The sequence below is a fragment of the Chroicocephalus ridibundus genome, unplaced genomic scaffold (assembly GCF_963924245.1).
Source record: "Chroicocephalus ridibundus unplaced genomic scaffold, bChrRid1.1 SCAFFOLD_308, whole genome shotgun sequence".
Lineage (NCBI taxonomy): Eukaryota > Metazoa > Chordata > Aves > Charadriiformes > Laridae > Chroicocephalus > Chroicocephalus ridibundus.
The window spans coordinates 75,789-97,531 of NW_026961208.1; the positions used below are offsets into that span (position 1 = coordinate 75,789).

Genomic DNA, 21,743 nt, shown 5'->3' on the forward strand with positions numbered 1-21,743 from the left:
AGCAGGTCAGCACCCAACCTGTACTGGTGCATGGGGTTGTTCCTCCCCAGGTGCAGCACCCTACACTTGCCCTTGTTGAACTTCATAAGGTTTCTCTCTGCCCAGATCTCCAACCTGTCCAGGTCTCTCTGTATGGCGGCACAGCCTTCCGGTGTGTCAGCCACCCCACCCAGCTTGGTGCCACCCCACCCAGCTTGGTTTTCCCTGCTGGCTCTTTTGCGGGGGACCCATCTCCAGCCATATGGCCATTTTTGTGCCTGGCACGGCGCAAAGTGGGAAAGGGTGGTGTCGAGGCTGAAGGCAGCAGGAAAGCCCACAGCCCCCAGGTCTGTGGGGCTACGCAAGCGGTTCCCAAAGAGCTTTAGAACAAGGCATATTTTTCCCTGATGGCTCCTTGGGAGGGGGACCCATCTCCAGCCATATGGCCATTTTTGTGCCTGGCACGGCGTCGAGTGGGAAAGGGTGGTTTTGAGGCTGAAGGCAGCAGGAAAGCCTGCAGCCCCCAGGTGTGTGGGGCTACGCAAGCGGTTCCCAAAGAGCTTTAGAACAAGGCATAGTTTTCCCTGCTGGCTCTTTGGGCGGGGGACCCATCTCCAGCCGTATGGCCATTTTTGTGTCTGGCGCGGCGCCAAGTGGGAAAGGGTGGTTTTGAGGCTGAAGGCAGCAGAAAAGCCTGCAGCCATCAGGTCTGTGGGGCTACACAAGCGGTTCCCAAAGAGCTTTAGAACAAGGCATAATTTTCCCTGCTGGCTCTTTGGGCGGGGGACCCATCTCCAGCCATATGGCCATTTTTGTGCCTGGCGCGGCGCCAAGTGGGAAAGGGTGGTTTTGAGGCTGAAGGCAGCAGGAAAGCCTGCAGCCCCCAGGTCTGTGGGGCTACGCAAGCGGTTCCCAAAGAGCTTTAGAACAAGGCATAGTTTTCCCTGCTGGCTCTTTAGGCAGGGGACCCACCTCCACCCGTATGGCCATTTTGCCTGGCGCGGCACCAAGTGGGAAAACATGGTGTCGAGGCTGAAGGCAGCAGGAAAGCCTGCAGCCAACAGGTCTGTGGGGCTACGCAAGCGGTTCCCAAAGAGCTTTAGAACAAGGCATAGTTTTCCCTGCTGGCTCTTTAGGCAGGGGACCCACCTCCACCCGTATGGCCATTTTGCCTGGCGCGGCACCAAGTGGGAAAACATGGTGTCGAGGCTGAAGGCAGCAGGAAAGCCTGCAGCCAACAGGTCTGTGGGGCTACGCAAGCGGTTCCCAAAGAGCTTTAGAACAAGGCATAGTTTTCCCTGCTGGCTCTTTGGGCGGGGGACCCATCTCCAGCAATATGGCCATTTTTGTGTCTGGCGCGGCGCCAAGTTGGAAAAGATGGTGTCGAGGCTGAAGGCAGCAGGAAAGCCCGCAGCCCGCAGGTCTGTGGGGCTACACAAGCGGTTCCAAAAGAGCTTTAGAACAAGGCATAGTTTTCCCTGCTGGCTCTTTGGGCGGGGGACCCATCTCCAGCCGTATGTCCATTTTTGTGCCTGGCGCGGCGCCAAGTGGGAAAGGGTGGTTATGAGGCTGAAGGCAGCAGGAAAGCCTGCAGCCCCCAGGTCTGTGGGGCTACGCAAGCGGTTCCCAAAGAGCTTTAGAACAAGGCATAGTTTTCCCTGTTGGCTCTTTGGGCGTGGGACCCATCTCCAGCAATATGGCCATTTTTGTGCCTGGCACGGCGCCAAGTGGGAAAGGGCGGTTTTGAGGCTGAAGGCAGCAGGAAAGCCTGCAGCCCCCAGGTGTGTGGGGCTACGCAAGCGGTTCCCAAAGAGCTTTAGAACAAGGCATAGTTTTCCCTCATGGCTCTTTGGGTGTCGGAGCAATCTCCCGATCTCGGGACATATGGAAATTTTCCACTTGGCGCGGCGCCAAGTGGAAAAGGGTGGTTTTGAGGCTGAAGGCAGCAGGAAAGCCCGCAGCCCCAAGGTCTGTGGGTCCACCCAAGCAGTTCCCAAAGAGCTTTAGAAGAAGGCACAGGTTTCCCTCCTGGCTCTTTGGGCGTGGGTGGTATCTCCAGACATTCGGACATATGGAAATTTTGGAGGCTGGCGCGGCGCCAAGTGGGAAAGGGTGGTTTTGAGGCTGAAGGCAGCAGGAAAGCCTGCAGCCCCAAGATGTGTGGGTCCACGCAAGGGGTTCCCAAAGAGCTTTAGAACAAGGCACAGGTTTCCCTCCTGGCTCTTTTGGCGTGGGACCAACCTCCTGAAATATGGCTATTTTTGTGCCTGGCTCCGCATCAAGTGGGAAATGGTGGTTTTGAGGCTGAAGGCAGCAGGAAAGCCTGCAGCCCCAGGGTCTGTGGGGCCACGCAAGCGGTTCCCAAAGAACTTTAGAATAAGGCACACGTTTCCCTCCTGGCTCTTTGGGCGTGGGGCCAATCTCCAGACATATGTTCGTTTTGGAACCTGTCGCGGCGCCAAGTGGGAAAGGGTGGTTTTGAGGCTGAAGGCGCCAGGAAAGCCTGCAGTCCCACGTTCTCTGGGGCTATGCAAGCAGTTCCCAAAGGCCTTTAGAAAAAGGTACAGTTTTCCCTCCTGGCTCATTGGGCGTGGGACCAGTCTCCAGACATATGGCTATTTTGGAGCCTGGCGCCGCGCCAAGGGGGAAAGACTCATGAAAAGCTTGCGATAACGGTGGGAACACCCTTAGGGAACTTGTCCGTAATGCAGTTTGACCTGGGTGCCGAATAAAGTACACGGACTTCATAGTATCCAAGTGCTGTTGAGTAGAGTTCTTTGTTTCAACACCAAGCTGTGTGAAGCAGTTGACAAGCTGGAGGGATGGGATGTGATCCAGAAGGACCTGGACAGGCTTGAGAGATGGGCCTGTGTGAACCTCATGAAGTTCAATCAGGCCAGGTGCAAGGTCCTGCACGTGGGTCGGGGCAATCCCAGGCACAAATACAGGCTGGGTGGAGAATGGCTTGAGAGCAGCCCTGAGGAGAGGAACTTAGGTGTGCTGGTGGATAAGAAGATCAACATGAGCCAGCAATGTGCACTTGCAGCCTGCTCCGGTGTGGGTCCCCCACAGGCCACACTTCCTGCCAGAAACCCTGCAGAGGCATGCTGGAGTAGATGGCATGTGAACACAAAATGATGAATGAGATTCCCACAACTAGAGTAAAAGCTGCAGTCCCCAAGGCCAGAGAGAAACAGGCCTTGGCTGTGCAGCCCTGGCAGGAGAGGGGTTTGCTGTCCCAGGTTACTCTGAAGCACTGTGGGACCTATGGCAGCGGTGGAGCTGATCTGCAAGAAGGACAAGCTGCTGCTGAGAAAGTCCCTGGGGGAGAACAACTTGTGATCTAGCCACACTGTGGACATCATGCAGGGGGCTGACTGGCTAGATAGTGGCTCTGCAGAGAAGGACCTTGGGGTCCTGGAGGACAAACAGCTGAGCATGAGCCAGCAATGCACCACCATGACAAAGGCCAACAGCCTCCTGGGCTGCATCAAGAAAAGCATTGCTGGCAGATGGAGGGAGGTGACCCTTCCCCTCTACTCGGCACTGGTGAGGCCACACTTGGAGTGCCCACACCCTGCACACTCACACAACTTAGCTGTACACTGATGCTTTCCTCTCCCAGGCTTTTACCAGCCCATCCCAGCTCTTCCTCATCTCTCTGCAGATCCCTTGCCCTCTCCTCTGCCCAGCCAAGCACAGCTGCCCAGGCTGGGCTGGTCCCACAGCAGTGCCCACCACATTTGCTGCAGAGCTCTCGGCACTCACTCCACAGCCCCCGCTCCTCTGAAGGGCACACAGCTCCTGGGGGGCAGACAAGGATCTCAGCCTCCCCATCAGCCCCAGGCTAGTGCTGGCCTCAAGGGAATGAGGAAAACAGGCTAGTCACTCTCTGCCTCTCCTGATAACCTTTTTAGGTGACCCCCAACCCTGACTGAATTTGCCCCCTCCTCTGCTCCCATCAGTCCCACTCCCCAGGACAGCATGACATTCCTTGGCCCTGAGGGTCCTCAGGCAGCTCCCACACCTCTCCAGCCTCCCTTTCCCATGCCTACTGGATCCACACTGGCTTTCTGGGCATTGCAGAGTCCTTGTTTGTGCATACCTCAATTTAGTGTTTGGCTTGTGGGGTACTTCACCTCTGTGGATGTTTCATCCCCTGTATCTTCATTCACTCCCAACTGAGGGCACATGGATAGTCCCCATCCTCTCCTCACATGTCCAAATTCATTTCCATAGAATCTGCTGTATGCCAAAAGTTCTGACGCATGTGAAGCAGCCTGAGGAGGTAATCGGGAGCTCATGCACCATCTCCACTACCACTGGAGACAAGAAGAGAGCCTTTCAAACCAGAACTTTTGGTCCAACGGAACCCAATAGTACAGCGACCTTAACCCCAAACACAGGGAAAACAGACTCTTTGAAAGACCCGTTCATTGGACATTTTATTGGCAGCACCTTTGGAGGAAGCACCTAGCATCCAGGCACTGCACCTAGGAGATGCCTTTTTCTTGAAGAGCTGCTATTAGGCAGGTCACCTGTGACACAGTGTTGTGCAAGGGTCAGCCACAACTGGAACAAACCTCAAGACAAGTGGTACAAACACAGAAAATTATATAGAAGCAGGATTACTGCAAGAGAAAAAAGCAGGCTTATTGCCTAACAGAAAGTCTAGGAAACATGCAGAGAAGGGGAGACAATTTATTAATGGTGAAACAACGTCCATGGAGCCAGTTTCCTTAGGGCATCCTTGAGCTCCTGGTTCCTCATGCTGTAGATGACGGGGTTCAGTGCTGGAGGCACCACTGAGTACAGCACTGCCACCACCAGGTCTAGAACTGGGAAGGAGATGGAGGGGGGCTTGAGGTAGGCAAACATGGCAGTGCTGAGAAACAGGGAGATGACAGACAGATGAGGAAGGCACGTGGAAAAGGCTTTACATCGTCCCTGCTCAGAGGGGATCCTCAGCACGGCCCTGAAGATCTGCACATAGGACAGCATGATGAAAATAAAACATCCAAAGCCTAAACAGACACTAACCACAAGAAGCCCAGCTTCCCTGAGGAAGGAGTCTGAGCAGGAGAGCTTGAGGATCTGGGGGATTTCACAGAAGAACTGGTCCACAGCATTGCCCTGGCAGAGGGGCAGGGAAAATGTACTGGCCGTGTGCAGCAGAGCATGGAGAAACCCACTGCCCCAGGCAGCTGCTGCCATGTGGACACAAGCTCTGCTGCCCATCAGGGTCCCATAGTGCAGGGGTTTGCAGATGGCAACGTAGCGGTCATAGGCCATGACAGTGAGAAGATAAAACTCTGCTGAAATGAAAAAGACAAACAGAAAGACCTGTGCCACGCATCCTGCATAGGAGATGGCCCTTTTGTCCCAGAGGCAATTGGCCATAGATTTGGGGACAGTGGTGGAGATGGAGCCCAGGTCGAGGAGGGAGAGGTTGAGGAGGAAGAAGTACATGGGGGTGTGGAGGCGCTGGTCACAGGCGATGGTGGTGATGATAAGGCCGTTGGCCAGGAGGGCAGCCAGGTAGATGCCCAGGAAGAGCCCAAAGTGCAAGAGCTGCAGCTCCCGTGTGTCTGCGAATGCCAGGAGGAGGAACTGGGTGAGGGAGCTGTCATTGGACATTTTTGTCCTCTGGACATGGGGACCTGTTCAAGGAGGAGACCAAAGTCTATTCAGTTTCTCAGAAAAACTTCTGAAACTTCCTCTCCCCTTTCAAGTCGACCTTTGGCAGGTCCCTTTCATGAGCTGTGGTTGGTGCTGGCTGAGGGTGCCACTGGGAGCAGGGGGCTCTGCAGGATTCAATCCTGCCTACAGCAATTGGTCGATAGGAAGACGGGGTGATCTTAGCCTATATCCACTTTTGATATCGAAGATCTTTTCAGCATTGGCACTCCTAATTGACCTGACTGCAGAGCAAAGTTGAGGGGAATTTGTTTTGTGGATTTTGTTCCAGTTGTCACACAAGAGCTGAGGAGTTTTGGAGCATTCCTGCTGCACTCCAAGTGAAATCCTCTGGGTGCTGGCAGGCAAAGGGACTATCCCTAAGTGAAGAGTGTGGAGAGCTGACCTGTCCCTCAGCCCTGCTCCCAGCTGCCCTGGGCAGGCACCTTTTTGAGCTTGAGGACAGTAACACTCAGGTGTTCCCCCCAAAAGACCAGACACTGCTGAGAGCAGAGGAATCTCATCTCTCCCCTCCCAGCCAGGGACACAGAGGCCTCATTGCAGCTGCTGACCTACAGCCGTCCCGTGGCATCTCCTTGGCCTTGGCGCTGTGGTGTCTTCTCTGTTCGGTACTTAGAAAACACAGAGATGCCATGGGAGAGTTGTGACCTTCTGGAGGGCAGCCTGCAGCTCAGCAGGGCCCCCTCAGGGAAAGAGTCAAATGTCTTTAAGATGGGGTGTCCTAAAAGGTCTTTTCCAGTCAGGCACACTCTAGTGCCTAGCTCCAAAGTCCGCGAGAGGATTTTGTTGCTTTTCCTCCATGGAAAAAGCCGCATGGCAGGACCCAAGTGCTTGTGTCTCAGCTGAAGCTGAATCCCCATCTCCCTCTTTGTTGGTTGAGCTGTTGGGAAGGAAACTGATGGCCAAGTGTTCGTGACGCTGAGATTGGGGGGCTACACTGTGTGGGAGAGGAGACCTGGGAGCTGCTGCAGGAAAGGTGCTTGCACTGCAGCGGATGGCAGGGGGGTGCCTGAATCCCCCCTCCCCTCACGTTTCTGGGATCTCCTCCCTCTCCCTCTCTGACAATGTTTCTGCTGCCTGGAGCTGTCTCTGCTGGGAACCACTTCTCTGTGCCCAAGTCTCCTCCTTTTCAGTGCTCACAGAAAGAGAACTCCATCCCACCTGCGATGTGCTCAGCTCTGCCCTGCAAACACCTCCTGGCAGCAGGGAACTGCTCCAGGGCATCTCTGCCTGCACAGGGTCAAAGGAGCAGCTCAGATAACTCAAAGGGAGTTGGCGACCCCGTGCCTTCACAAGAGTGGAAAAACAAAGTCCCATCTCCCACTGTCCACCCAGCCAAACAAGGTGACTCATCTCAAAGCACAGACTCCTTTCCTTTCAGGTAATCCCCACTTTGACCATCCTCTTGAAAAGTCTCCTTGGAAATGCCCTGGCAGTGATCCCCCGGGGTGCAGGGACCGTCTGCGGAAGGACAGCCCTGGGCTCCTCTGGCTGCACACCCAGTTTTGTATCCCTGCAGTCATCCCAAAGACAAGGAAACCACCGTGCCCTGACCTACTGAAGTGCAGCAGGGAAGCCCTGCTCCAGAGCACGTCCTCCTCCTCTACTTGAGAATCTGTGAGAATCATCCTGCCAGGTCCTACAGGCTGTGGGATGAACCAGGTCTCCTCCAAAGAACACCAAACTCGGTATCCTGCTGCCAGAGACTTACCATACAGAGGGCTGTGAAGATTCCTCCCGCAGTGAGAGCTCAGCTATCCCCCCACTCCTAGAGTGCCTTTAACATCTCTGCCTTGCTCCTCTCCCCTTGGCACCTGCAGGCAGTGCCCTCAGCCCTGCTGTGCTTTGGGCAGAGCTGTCTCTCTGCAGTGCTGTGGAAGGAGTGCTGCCCGCTTGCCATGAATTCCCTCTGTCCCAGGAGCCCAGCCCAGCTCAGCAGCAGAGGACCAGCCCAAGGCAGCCCTTTCTCTGCCCACTTTGGCCTCCCTTGAGGTGTCCCTGGGGCTTCAGGAGAACCTGCTGGGAAACAGGCTGACGTCAGCACTGATGTTCCCTTCCTCAGCTGGGGAGAGACACTTCTTTCCAGCTGTGTCATTTCTATTATCAGAGGCAGAGTTAGGCATGAGAATAGCCTTTCCTTGTCGCACCATTACACAGGACACCCAGAGAGTTCTTTACTCCTGGTGAGTGCAGTGATGCAGCTGAATCATTTGAGGCATCTCGTCCTGGGTTTGAGGTCCTGGGCTAGAAGAGGACTCCCTCTTGTTCCTTCCACAAACCCACAGGAGCTTCCTTTGTGCAAGCCTATGTGGCATCTCAGGCAGGTTCAGTTTCTGTTGATCAGCTATTGAAACCCACCACTGCAGTGAGGCACGGTCTCACCCATCTCCATTCAGCTGATGCAGAGAAGGTCATGAACAGGAAGCCTATCACACTGGGGTCTCAAATGATTTGGCTGCTCCCAAACTCTCCCAGTTCTTCTTTCAACAATGCTTTGCTGAGGCCCTTGATGATACAGTCGACACAGGTGAATGATTTTCACAGTGTTCCTGGATCACAGCTTATCCACACCCAAGGACATTTTGAGCAGCACCTTGTCACCCTGGAGATCAGCTTCACCTCCACCACAAGTCTTCAGCAACAGTACAGACAACAAAGCCTGCTTCTTCCAGGGCTACAAAGCCCAGCCTGGCTTTTATGGTGTTGTAGGGAGCAGCGTTTCCTCGTTTAGTGCCTTCACATTGCCGCCTGCCATCACATCCAGTATGTCTCTGGTCTCGAGCACAGCATTAGCAGGTGTGGGGTCTTGGGCACTTGGTACTGGGTTTGCCTGTGACAAGTCTAAGCTTGGCCCCAGTGCTCCAGCTCAGGTGCTGCAGACCAAATGTGCATCAGTGCCCTCAGCCTGGGGCACAGACAGGAGGAGCTGGAGTCCCATGTGCCATCCTAGAGTTTGTACGTTGGTGGAATAAGTGGCAAGGGGTGGTGGGACAGCTCACAGTGGTGCTGCCATGGTGCATAGGGGCTTTTCAGGAGAGACGGGCCAGGAAGATGAGGAGGGAGATGCCCTCCATGTGCAGGAGCTTGTTATATGTGTGGAGCTCCTCTATGGGATGTGCAGCAGGTTACGTGAGCCCTTGTGAGTGAGGGTCAAAGGAGAGGCCTGTTAGTGTGACACCCTCGTGGGAGACAAAGCACCTGCAATCAGGGTGAGGAAGTGGAGAAAGGTTTGCTTAAGCAAGCCATGGAAGTCCTCAGATCCATGACCCCAAGTGCTATTGGAGACTTTAATGACACTCACTGACAGGTGAGCATGGCAGGATGCATACTGACCAGCTGGTGTTGGGGGTCTCTTCGGACAACTTCTTTGCACAGGCAAATATTAATGAAATATTAATAATAAAATATAAAGGAAATAATGAAATAGATACAATGTATACAAAACCGTTTCAAGCTCCCAGGGAGATGTCAATGGCAGGCACTGGGGAAATCAACGACTGGACTCAGCAACAGATAGGAACTGGATATCGGATATAGATTCAGGAATGCACAGATCAGGATCAAAGGCAGACAAACAGGGTCCTCCTCAGACATCAGTCACTGAATAAAGAGAGCCATTAAAGAAAAGAGCTGACTTTTTGATCCCTCAGCTTTTACACTGAGCACGGGAGATGGGATGGAACACTCGGGAGATGGGATGGAACCATGGTAATGCTGGCCTCCTTTGTGGTATCTCTGCAATAAAAGGGAGTTTCCTCAGTGCCATGGGTGAAAATAGGCCTTTTCTTCCCAAACTGGAATGCAGAACACAGTCAGGGAACTGAAGGCTGAAAGGCCTTTATGATGTGCTTGGGTGCTGAATGGACTTGGGGGATGGATGAGGGCATCCCTCATGTCTCATCATGATGAGAAGCCATGACATGAGATGTCAAAACTGGCTCATAAGTCATGACTGACTCATCCCAGACTTCCCTCTTGATTGTCAGTACATCAACATTCAGAGACGGAGCACCAGCCACATCCCTTGCCTTTGGGGATTCACAAAGTCCAAGCCTGCTGGTGAAGTCGTCACTCACAGGAATGATGGGTGGCCCCATTGAGGCCATTGCTCCTCTTCAGGAACAGCAGGGAAAGCTCTGGATGACGAAGGATGCCAGAACACGCTCCAGAAAGAGAAGACCAGTGCTAATCCTGACACCTGAGTGCAAAGAAATAGCTGCACCTCAACAAACTAAATTACAAAAAATCCCAAACTAAACCCAGAGAACAGCATCCGCCACCAGAACTATTTCAGTGGTAGTTCCAACCGCTGCAGAGCTGCAGCTGATGGCCCTGCTGTCCCTGTCGCAGGAATCCAACTGACAGCAGTTACCAAGGCCCTTTGGGAAGACTGCACTGGGTGTCACCTTCTCTGAAGAGGACCTGCTGCTTCCCTCTGGCTGGCATTAGCAGCAGAGCCCTCTGGTTCTCCAGCCCACACTTAAACCCCTTGGACGCAGGAGGGACCGGCTTTCAGCCACTGCCTTAACAGCTGCCTTTGCTGTGCTCCTTTTCTGTCTCTCTTCCTACCACATCCATCAGGATGGGCTTCTTCTCATTCCATATGGAGCCCAAAGCCTCACAGTACACTGCCACCCCTGCTTACCCACCCTAGCATATGGTAAAGAAATAACAGTTAGCAAATAGGAACTCTACCCATAGTGTGTATCTGGCCAGCCTATAAAGCTGTAAGAGCTCATCCTAAAGCTCCGAAGGTATAGACCAGCCGATACTTTGATACCATATCTACCTCCCGTATGATCTGTCCTGAAGGTCAAATCATCGCTACCTTTGGAAGAGGATGGAAGGTGAGGAGAAGTGGGCAGTAAATGATGAATGGTTGGGAAAAAGCAGCCAAGCAAGTGGCAAAGGAAGGAGCTGAGTTGTCCCAAGGCCAGCTCAGCCCAAGGAGCTTTGGCTGGCCCACTCTTGAGGATGGCAAGCCCTGGCCAGGTGAGCTCACAAGCAGCAGGCGGGTGCCGCATCACTGCCCCTTTGTGACAGGGGCCACCCCGCCACACACGGGGACACACTGCGGCCCCGCAGCTGCCACAGCCTGGGCACCTCCTGCAGCCACCAGCCAGCAGCTGTTGGGCTGCCCCAGGCACTGCTGGCCAAGGGCTGCTCATCTGCCCGTGGAGCTCCCACCTCTGCCTGGAGCCGCACCAGCCCCAGGCATAAAAACCTGCCCAGAGCTGCCAGCGAGCCCCCTCACAGCTTTGGCTGCCACAGTCGGGGGGCTGAGGGCTTCTTTTCCATTCTTCCCAGCTACAGGACTGCATCTGCAAGACTCGTGCAGCAAAGCACCTGGTTTCTTACAGTTTCATTTCCAATCAATTTAACCTACCCCCAAGATACAGCCACAGGCTGACTCTGAACTAGTGCTACCAAAGCACCACCTTGAGCAACTGCACTGGGTGCACCTTGGGTGACCGCCAGGCCCCCACCCAGCTGCTCTCCCACCCTGCAGCTCCAAAAAAAAATTTCTGGGTGGCTTTTCAGCATCTGGTTTAACCCCATGACCTGCCTGGAGGGCAATGAGTGTTGCTTCTGCCCCAACGAGGCAGCTGGTTGCTATTCCGGCCCCCCTTGAGCTCACCAGTTGGGCCCCTGCACCGCCTGTGTCCTCTAGTTTTCCCCACTCTTGCTCAGGGCAATGGGTTCCTCCTGCTCAGCTCAGGGCAGGGAGTTTTCCTCCTGCTCCACTCAGGGAGGCTTTCTTCTTTATATCTTTCGCTTTGGGCATCCAGTGTGGCCTCAGCCATTCTTGGGTGGCTTCTTTTCATCATGTCATCTCAGGACAGATGTTTTTTCCCCGCTCTTTTGCCCCTGCCCTACACCAGGTGCCTGGATTTACTCCTGCCCCACTCAAGGTGGCTCTTTGTGTCTCTGCTGAAATCGGGGTGACTGGCTTCGCTCCTGCCCCACTTGGGGCATTTAGTTTTTTCCCTCTCCTGCTCAGGGCATCTCCTTGTGCACCAGCCCCCGCCCTGCTCGGAGGGGCCATTAATGTCCCGGCCACAGCAGGACCACCGGGGCTCCAGCACCATTTCCCTGGGACCAGCCCCTGGCCAAGTGCTGCCCTGAATTGTCACATCACAACCACGCTTTTGCTTCCCAGCCTCCTCTAGCACCGCTCCTCCAGCTGGCATCTGACATTGGAAAAAGAGCCTGAGCCCTGTGATCCCTCAGCTTTTATACTGAGCATGATGCAGGTGGGATGGAGTTCTCTGTTAGTCAGCTTTGGGTCACCTCTCCTGTCCGCTCCTCCCCAAAGGTGCCATCCCTCTACGCTTCTCCCTTCCAACCCTCCGTGCCCTGCCATGTTTAACCCACCACAGTCATCCTTCACAACTCTCCTGCTACCAACAGTGCTAACAGGGTGGGATTCCTCAAGGGCTCCCCCAGCTTGGCATCATCTACAAAGGAGGTGAAAGTGCATTTTCTGCCATGATACAGAGAGATAATAATGTTCCATAGTAATTGTCAAGGGCTGGTCTTTGATGGATGCCACTAGTAAGTGGCTGCCAGAAGGACTTTGTACCAATCCCTCATCATTCAGACAGCTTCCGACCCACCACATCGTGCACTTCTTCAGCCCGGCTGTCAACAACCTGGCTATAAGGAGACTACAGACAACCATGTCAAAGGCCTTGCTAAAGTCCGGGTCCACAACACCCCCTTCTTTTCCCTCCCACATGTCTTCTGCGATCCCTTTCTTTTCCTTCAAATGCCTGCAGATGGCTGCAGGAGGACTTGTCATATCCCCTTCCTTGGTGAGGCTGGCCAGTCTGTAATTGTCCCAATCCTCCTTCCTGCCCTTTTGGAACACTGGTTTCACGTCTGCCTTTTCCAAGGCCCCAGGAACCTCTCAGATGACTCTGGCCTTTCCAAGGTGTTGGAGAGAGATCTCACAATGGCAGTGGCCAGCCTTCCCCCTCTCCATGACACCAGAAGTCTTCTCATTATGGCACGCTGCCAGAGGAGTGCCCAGGAGACAATCTTACCTGTCCAGGCCCTCAGGGCCACTTCAGAAGAGAACCAGAAGTGATTTCTTCCTACAAGCCCTCAACTCCAATGGGATCTCTCTGCAGCTGACAGCTTTCCTAAGCTGTTTCTGTCAGTTCCTCCCAACCCCCATCCTTCCTTCTCCTCAGGCTGTAGATGAGAGGATTGAGCAGGGGTGAGGTGCGTGTTGAAACAGGGCTTTGTTAAACTCTCTCATAAGGGCTGTTCTGGGCATCCCACTGACAGTGTTGGGGGTGCCGTAGAAAGGAGTGGCTCCAGTGTGGTGAGAGGAGACGGTGGAGAAGGCCTTCTGCCTGCCCATGCTGGGCAGGAGAGCTACCCCCAAGTGCAGCTCTGATGCATACACAGCATTCCAGCATGAACAGGAAGGGGAAGACAGCCTAGAAGCAGGTTATGAAAGCAAAGCCTATGAGGGTCGTGGTTTCATGTCAGGAGAGTTTCAGCATTGGTGCAAACCCACCAAATCACAGAATAATAAACAGGCTTGTGTTTTAAGGGACCTTTAAAGGTCATCTAGTCCAACCCCCCTGCAGTGAGTAGGGACATCTGCAATTAGGTTGCTCAGAGCCCTGTCCAACCAGACTTTGAATGTCTCCAGAGACTGGGTACATACAACCTCTCTGCGTGACCTGTTCCAGTGTTTCACCCCCACAAGGAAGAAGTGGTCCAGGACATGGGGACCACAACATGTATCTGGGACAAGAAGGAAATGATTGCTGTAGGTGACAGAAATCCACATAGCCCATAGGAGTCTCTTCAAGGCAATTCTCACTTCCTTATTCCTCAGGCTATAGATGACAGGGTTAAACATTGGGGTCACAATTGTGTAAAACAGGGCAAGGTATTTGTCGGTGTCTATGGAATCCCTTGACCGTTGCTTTAAGTAGATGACTGTGGCCGAGCCATAGAAGAGTGTCCCCACCGCGAGGTGTGAGGAACAGGTGGAAAAGGCTTTGTGTCTGTGCAGAACTGAAGGTATTTTCAGAATTGTCCTGATAATTTTAATGTAAGAAATAACTATTAAGGAGAAGGGAAAGATTGCAAATACCAGGATGATGGTGTACAGCGTCACTTGGTTCCAGTACGTGTCTGCACAGGCCAGCTCCAGCACAGGGGGCACATAACAAAAAAAGTGATGAAGGTCATGGGATGCACAGAAGGGCAAAGTGAACACCTGGTAGGTCTGTCCTACTTGCACTGGTACGACAGCCACCCACAACCCCACCACCAGTCTGATGCAGAGACCCCTCCTCATGAGGAGGGGATAGTGCAGGAGGTCACAGATGGCTATGTAGCGGTCGTAGGCTATGACAGCCAGAAGGCACTCAATGCTGCCCAGGAAAACCAGGAAATACAGCTGGGCAGCACAGCCAAGGAAGGAGATCCTGCCATCCTCCAGCAGGAACCCCACCAGCATTTTTGGCAGAGTGACTGTTGTGTAGCAGATCTCCAGGAAGGACAAGTTCCTCAGGAAGAAATACGTGGGGCTGTGGAGGCTTGAGCCCACCACTGTGATGAGCACAATCAGGCTGTTCCCTGTGAGGACCATGAGGTAGATGACCAGGAATACTGTGAAACACAAGCCCTGCAGGCTGGAGTGGTCAGAAAATCCCAGAAGAATGAATCCAGATCCACCGGTGTGATTCTCCAGGCCTTTTCTTTGGGGCATTTTTTCTGCACAGAGCAATTCAAATAACAGGCTCTCAGAGCATGCTGGTGGCCTGTCCACCATCACAGACACTTCAAGCTTAGAGAAAGACTACAAACATCAGCATACGCGCGATTGCAGGATTAGGCGAGTTTGACCAAGGTATGCACGAATGTTTGGAAATCTAATGTGGGTCGTTTGCGGAGGGGAAGTTTGTAAAGAGAGAGAACAGAGTCCTTGAGCCTGAATGACTGGGTTGTTTTTGTCATATGGGTAAAAGAAGCTTGACTTTCTCCTTTAGAGGTGATTTTATTAAATAGAACACCTAGTGCAAGATGAGAAAAAAGGAAGAAAAGAGACAAATACTAATGCCTTTAAGAACAGCCTTGCTTACGTTCCTTGTCCGGAGTCCATAAGAGGTGCATTTAATGTAAGAACATTAAGAAGGAATAGGGTTAAAAGTGGGGAAGGATGAAAAGGGGAAGACAAAGCAAGGCAAGGCTAGGCAAGGAGAGGCAAACAAACCAAAGTAAGGCAAGGTATGACTTGATTCTTAGACCTTAGAGAGAGAGATTAATCCCAACTCTTCTCACGTGGGAGAGCTCATCCCCTGACGCTGCGTCCACACGCTAAGATCTGGAAGACTATCTTAGATCCGAATCATCAGTTTTTGCCTAGTGAAGGGTGAATCCCATCAGAAGTAACACAGGCTTCTCTCTGCCAAAGAATCCAGTGACACTGATGCATCCATGGCACATTTTAACAAGACAGAGAAGCAGCAGTTTCTGCTTAAATTACCAGTTTTCAGGGTGCTAAAAGAGATTTTTGTGCAAGCAATCAAACTGCTTTATGCAGTTTTCAATCATAAGGAGAAGAAAGTGATTAAAAGCATGTGATATCCCCATGACACCCAATTTTCCTGCACAGGTCAGGCATCTATAGCTTCTGAATGAGTCATGAATAATTCAACATTCCCAAACCTGCTGCTCTGTCACTTGGATTTCTGACAGCTTACAAATTCAGCCGAGGGCGCATTCGTTCCAATCCCAACCCTGCAATCCCTTGCAGAAGCAGAGCAGTGCTCTTGCTGCCTGGGGAACCCAGCCTTCCCTTTGCATTGCCCCCCTTCCCAGAGCAGAAAGGCTTCCCACTGGGCACACCTGAAGGGCATCAGCTACAATCAAGCAGCACCACAACAGCCAGTGGCTTCTTATGGAGAAGGCTCTCAGCTGAGAGATGTTTAAGAATCTCAGTTTGAGGTTCAGGCAGAGGGCTGAGGGTGATGACTCTGTCTCTCCAGCTCTCCCTAACTCCCTTTGAGAAGCCTTCTTAAGCTCTGATGAGAAGGGCAGCCAGTCATAAAGCATGTGACAAAAGCATTTGGATTAGCCAAGCGAAAAACGTAAGGCAGTTTCCTCCAGAGGAATTCAGAAAACCATGGGGTCCTAATAGTTTGATTCTTTTTCCCAAGGCATTCCTGCCTTCTCCCTGTGAATTTTGTCTATTTCATAGAGAGATAGATTTCAGTTCAAAATTTCCAAGATACTGTTAGGGTTTGCGTGAGGGAAAAGTCACAATGATTGTTTTCTAATCTACCTACTTATTCATATAAATGTACACAAAATTGAAATGCTTTATTAAAACAAAAAGAAAAAAGCAAAACTGTGAGATACCCACTTTTATTTTAAATTAAGTCTTTAACTCAAAGCAACCATTTGACTGCAAATTATCCACATACCAGCATTTCCTGCTTGTTTCAAAACATCCTCAAACATACAGCCTGTTATTTTTAGCTCTCAGATGTCTCCGCGCTTGGCAAGATCGCAGGTAGAGCACAGTTCAGGCCAGCTTTGCTCACGGGGAACTGCCCGAGGGTGACTTCTGTGGTGGCTCTCTGACTGGCAGCATTTCTCAAAGCTGAAGGAAGCCCATTCCAGTGACCCCAGTCCAGCTGGACAGAGGACTGCAGCCGCTGCTGGCAGTAGCTGTACTGCCACGCTACCTCAGCGTTTCAGGGCACGCCAAAAGGGATTTACCGTTATCAGGAGCCAACAGGCAGGAACGTGCTTCTCAGTCTGTGATGCTGCAGGAGGCAGCGGTGTTCCCTTTTCCTCTCTGTCATTCCCCTGGAGACCACCTGGATATTGTTCTCTGGACACCTTTCTGCCACTCTCACCTGGTCACAAGTCAGTTCGTAAGCAGCCCCAGGAGAGCAGGTGGGCATGTTGGTGCTGCCACTGCTCCTCCCCGGACACCCACAGCACAAGGAGCAATTTTATAAAGACTGTCAGAATCATGGGTGTTAGCCTGATTAACAACTTCCAGCATAATTCCATGCCTTTAAAAAGTGGAGAAGCTGAAAAATGAGATTTAGCTACTCAAAGGGAAACTGCTAAACTCGTGGAAGGGGAATAAAAAACAAACTCCAAAAACCCAGGGAACCAGAAAATAAGCCAATTCAATCTGGGTTTACCTCGACGGCGCAGCAACAGAAAAAGCTTCTCCGCACCTCCACTTCTCTGCGTTCAAACCTGTGCCTGTGCCCCACGTGTATCCCCGTGTTAGACAAGGTTTGCCCTGAGAGGCTGAACTCACACTGTTTCTGCTGTCTGCATGATGGTTCACATCCAGAAGGGGCCTGGAGACAAAGCTTGTATTTGAGCTGCGTGCATGAGAAGGAAAAAAGGACTGGGTCATGTCACTACACTGCAAATCTCTGTATTTGTACAGATTCATTTCACCTCAATGCCTAAAACCTGGTTGAGTGATTCTTACCACAGCTGCCTTGGGTGGCTCTGTAGCCAATAGCACAAATAACCCCTTCCAGCGGGAAGTATCTCCTGCCCTTGTGTGAGGTTAATGCACTCCCTGATTTCTCTGAAGCCCTACATGTAACCCAAGAACCTCCAGTCTGTCCTTTTGGGTTACCCAACAAAGTTAGGATTAGGACAGTAATGCCATCTCTCACCAGGAGCAGACAACTGAATAGTCAGAAAGGCTATGAAGAACCTGTGCTGTGGCTTGGAGCAACCAGACGCTATAGGGTACTTTCCTCCAGTCAGAGCTGTAAGATTGAGATCGGGGTCAGTAGAGCTACTCCAAGCAGTCATTGCATGAAAAAGATGCCATCCACAGCCTGGATATCTAGGTAACTCAGCTCTTGTCAGAGTCAATGGATAAACAAGGAACATTGTCTATGAGAACTGAAAAATGGTTCATCTGACCCAAGGGTCTGACTTGGGTGACACACAGTGGTGCCTCCAGCCTCCAGATCATGAGGAAGCAAAAGGTGACTGCTCAGGCCTTGAGCCAGCACTGATACCAGATTTCATTGCACACGTGCTGTTGGCCATGTGAGATAGGTTAAGAAAAGTGTTAGGTGAGGGTTAGTTAAGGTTCATGTTCAGGTTTAAATTAGAGCTAGAGTTCGGATGGTTTAGGGTTAGATTTCAAAGGGGTTGGGGTTTGGTTAGGGTAAGGGTAAGGTTGGGGTGCGGGTTACAGTTAGAGTTGAGCGTTATGACCTGGGGTTGGGGTAGAGCTAGAGCCAGGCTACGATTAGGGTTAGGATTAAGATAAAGTCAGGGTTATGTTTAGGGCAGGGTTAGGTTACGGTTCGGGCAGGGTGGGATTAGGGTTAGACACCTGCTGGACAGTATGCGCCTTGCTGTGCTGCCCTTCCAGTGAGTGCCACGGTCATTAAAATCCCCAGTAAGACCTGGTGATTCTTTGGGTTTCTTGAATAAGCCTTTCTCTGCTTCCTTACCCTGATTGCAGGTGCTATGTCTCCTACCAGGATGGCACACTAACAGGCCTCTCCTCTGATCCTCACCCACAAAGGGCTCACCCAACCTCTTGCACATCCCATAGAGGAGCTCCATAAATACAGCAAGATCCTGCACATGGAGGGCATTTGTCTCCACACCTTCCTGGCCTGTCTCTCCTGAAAAGCCCGTATGCACCATGGCAGCACCACTAGTGTCACATCCCACTCTCAGGAAGGAGGGCGGGTAAGTGACCCAGATTTGTAAATCCCCAGTGGCGTGGACTAAGGTGAGATATATCTCAAGGTCCGTATACAAACACTTATTAGTTTCCCAAAGTGATTAGTATAGGTCTTAACAGGTCCATGATAATTAGTTAGGTATATGACAAATTATGGCAAGTGGTGGAGTATACAATGTGTTAGTTAACAGCAGATAGACAACAACTTATGACAAGCAGTACTTAAGGTCATTACTTAACAACTCTAACCATTAATTACTCTAATTGCTACTTAACAACTCTAAGAGAAAAGAAAAGATAGCGGGAAAAGATGAAGAGTTCACCAATCCCAGTTCCAGCATTGAGCCTGACAAAACTCAGGGAGGGGGAGATCTTGCAGGAGTGCTTTTCTGTGAATCCCCCATCATACTCATCTTCCTCCCCTTTTATATTTGCTGAATTAGCATGGCCCACCCCACTCATTATGGGGCAGTTCCATCTCAGATATCTTCCCCTCCCGGGTGACGTGTAGCATGATTTGGGTGGGGAGAGAAGAACTATGGTCATACATGTTTAGCCTGATCTCTACAATCTTCATTAGCATATGCAGGGTGTGCGCTTTCATATGTATTTCATGGATAATGAAGCAAAGGTGACTTATCAGACACAATGGCCTTGAGAACTGAGAACTAGCAAGCTCACCACACGAGTGACACTGGCTTCACAAGACAGTTCTCCCACACTTTCAGGTGCCAGGAGTGTGAGCCTTATCAGTTCTTTGAAGGCCAGGCCTGCATTATTCATCTCCTTGCGAGTGCTGGAGGCATTCCATTGAAGGCTTGGAGGACCTTCTGCCCCTCATCAGGGAATTTACAGTCCGTCTCTTACAACAAGCAGCCTGAGCTTTCCCAGCACTCCTCACCATTTATTCCACCAATATCAAAACTCTGTGGTAGTACATGGGACTCCAGCTCCTCCGGTTTGTGCCCCAGGCTGAGGGTGTTGGTGCACTTTTGGTCTGCATCCCCTCAGCTGTAGCACTGGGGCCTTGTCACAGGCAAACCCAGTAGCAAGTCCCCAAGACCCAGTATGTGCAGTGCTTTGCATGAGACCAGAAACGTGCTGGAGGGGACGGAGGGCAGCAATGTGAAAGCACCAAAGGAGAAAATCCTGTTCCCCAAAAGGCCAGAAAAGCAGGGCTGGGCTCCGTAGCCCTGCCAGGAGAAGGCTTTGCTGCACCTAAAGGTCTGTGGTGGAGGGGAAGTTGGTCTCCAGGAGGACAAGGTGCTGCTGAAAATGTCCTTGGGTGTGAAGATGCTGTGATTGAGGAGCACTGTGACAATCATTTGCCTGTTCCTTGGTTGTATCACCAAGGGGCTCAGCAAAGGATTATTGGAAGAAGAATGAGCAGAGTTTGGGAGCAGCCAAATGGGTTGAGCCCTCGGTGTGATGGGCTTCTTGTTCATGACCTGCTCTGTCAGGAGAAATAACTGGACTCCAGACGATCCAATGTGAATCAACAGAAGCCGTTTATTAAGCACAGATCATCATCTTTTATACCCTGCATTGTAGCCGTACACGTGAGTCGCTTATTTCTGATTAGCTAGTTACACTGTCCACACGCTGTGCATGCAGTTCACACATCAGGTTGGTTACAAGAATTCGCGTCATAAATTGCTTAGTCATTGGCACAACATGTTTTCTGCCTTCTCAGTTCCCGTTTTTCCCACGTACTAATTCCTTCTTCTACCACCTGTTTTGTTCTTAATCTAATCTCTCATAGTAGGGAGGCTGGCTCACATGGCCTTTTTCTCTCAGATACATTCCTACAGCTCTGCATCAACTGGGTGGAGATGGGTCAGACTGGGTCTCACTGCAGTGGTGGGGTTCAGTTGCTGATCAACAGAAACCAAACCTGCCTGGGCTGCCACATAGGCTTGCCCAAAGGAACCAAATCTGCAAAGCTCTCTGGGGTCTCTGTCATGCATCTGCTCTGATCAGGAACAGCTTTCCTGTAGGTGCTGTGCTGTCCGTGCCAGCAACCTGCAGTTGTTCTGGAGGGCGCTGGCATCTCAGGTGGCACAACAAGCCATATATGGCCACTGAGGAGCTGTCCTGAATTAGGTTGAGCAATGGGGGAATGTTCATGAGACGTCTGCCATTACAGTCAGTGGAGATCTAGGAAATACAGCTGGTGGAGAAGAGAAAGAGAGGGACTTAGCTGCATTTGGTCAGCTGGCTACCTCTGTAGGTGCTGTGGATGTAAGGAATAGTGAAGGTTTTAGCTGTCCTAAATGTAACATCTTCTTTCATTTCCATCTACCAAAGGAATTCCTCACCAGGCTCCATGATGGTGCCCCCAGATGCTGCCTTGTATCTCGGCATTGCGGCATTAGAGCTTGCAGTCACCTGCACATATCCTGGGCAAACTCTGGTGTCACCTCAAATTTCACCAGGTGTTCCCACCTGAACAACACCCTCACTCTCCACTAATTAGCAAGGGAGTGGACACAAACAGCTCACATGCAGGTGCTCATCTTGTGCACACCTGAACTGAGGCAAGAAGAATCCCACCTCCTGTGGGTTTGTGGCAGGAATGGGAGGGAGCTGAGTCCCCTTTTGGCCCCAGGGCTACAGATCAGGATGAGATGCTTCAATTGACTTGGCTGAATCCCTTCACTCAGCAGGAGGGAGAAAGGTGATGACTTCCCATCCCTGTCTGTGTGTCCTGCCAAATGACAGGGAAAGAAAATATGATTCCTGAGACTCCTTGTTTTCCGGATATGTGAAATGACAGTTCAGGAAGGAAAACCTCTCCCCAGCTTAGTGATTGCTTCAGCCTGTTTTCCAGCAGGTTCCCCTGGAGCCCCAGGGACACCTGGAGGGAGCCCCGAGGGGGCAGAGAAAGGGCTGCCTTGGGCTGGTCCTCTGCTGCTGAGGTGGGCTGGGCTCCTGGCATGGAGGGAGCTCATGGCAAGCGGGCAGCGCTGCAGAGAGACGGCTCTGCCCAGGAGCAGCTCCTCTGCCAAGCGCAGCAGGGCTGAGGGCACTGCCTGCAGGCACCCGAGAGGAGCCAGGCACAGAGAGGACAAAGACAGTCGGGAGTGGGAGGAGAGTTCTGAGCTTGTTCTTGGGGAAATCTTCACCCCTGTTGACACAGTCAGTCTCTGGCTGTAGGGCAAGGCAGGGGAGTCTCCTGGAGGGATGTTCTAGGGCTGACTGAGAGGAGCTGTCAGGATGGCTCTCCTGGCTTCTCTGGTGTGGAGAAGGAGGACGTGCTTCAGAGCAGGGCTGCCCTGCTGCACCATGGCAGCGACAATGAAGGAGGGCTGCCTTCTGCGAGGGACTGTGGCAGGGTTTTGAAGAC

The 21,743-nt window shown here is 52.0% G+C and overlaps 2 protein-coding genes across 2 annotated transcripts; both read right to left on the reverse strand.

The window, feature by feature from the left end:
* Positions 1 to 4,483: 4,483 nt before the first annotated feature.
* LOC134509129 (olfactory receptor 14C36-like) lies at positions 4,484 to 5,637 on the reverse strand (the record flags this gene model as incomplete). Its single annotated transcript, XM_063321609.1, has 2 exons — positions 4,711 to 5,637; positions 4,484 to 4,498 (listed from the first exon to the last, which is right to left on the reverse strand). Coding segments are annotated over exons 1-2 (921 nt in total), but the record flags the coding sequence as incomplete, so codon positions are not given.
* A 6,632-nt stretch (positions 5,638 to 12,269) lies between these two features.
* Positions 12,270 to 20,761, reverse strand: LOC134509130 (olfactory receptor 10AG1-like). Its single transcript, XM_063321610.1, has 5 exons — positions 20,716 to 20,761; positions 17,361 to 17,456; positions 13,374 to 14,418; positions 12,968 to 13,124; positions 12,270 to 12,344 (listed from the first exon to the last, which is right to left on the reverse strand). The coding sequence occupies exons 1-5, from the start codon at positions 20,759 to 20,761 to the stop codon at positions 12,270 to 12,272; spliced, it is 1,419 nt and encodes a 472-aa protein (XP_063177680.1).
* Positions 20,762 to 21,743: the final 982 nt, after the last annotated feature.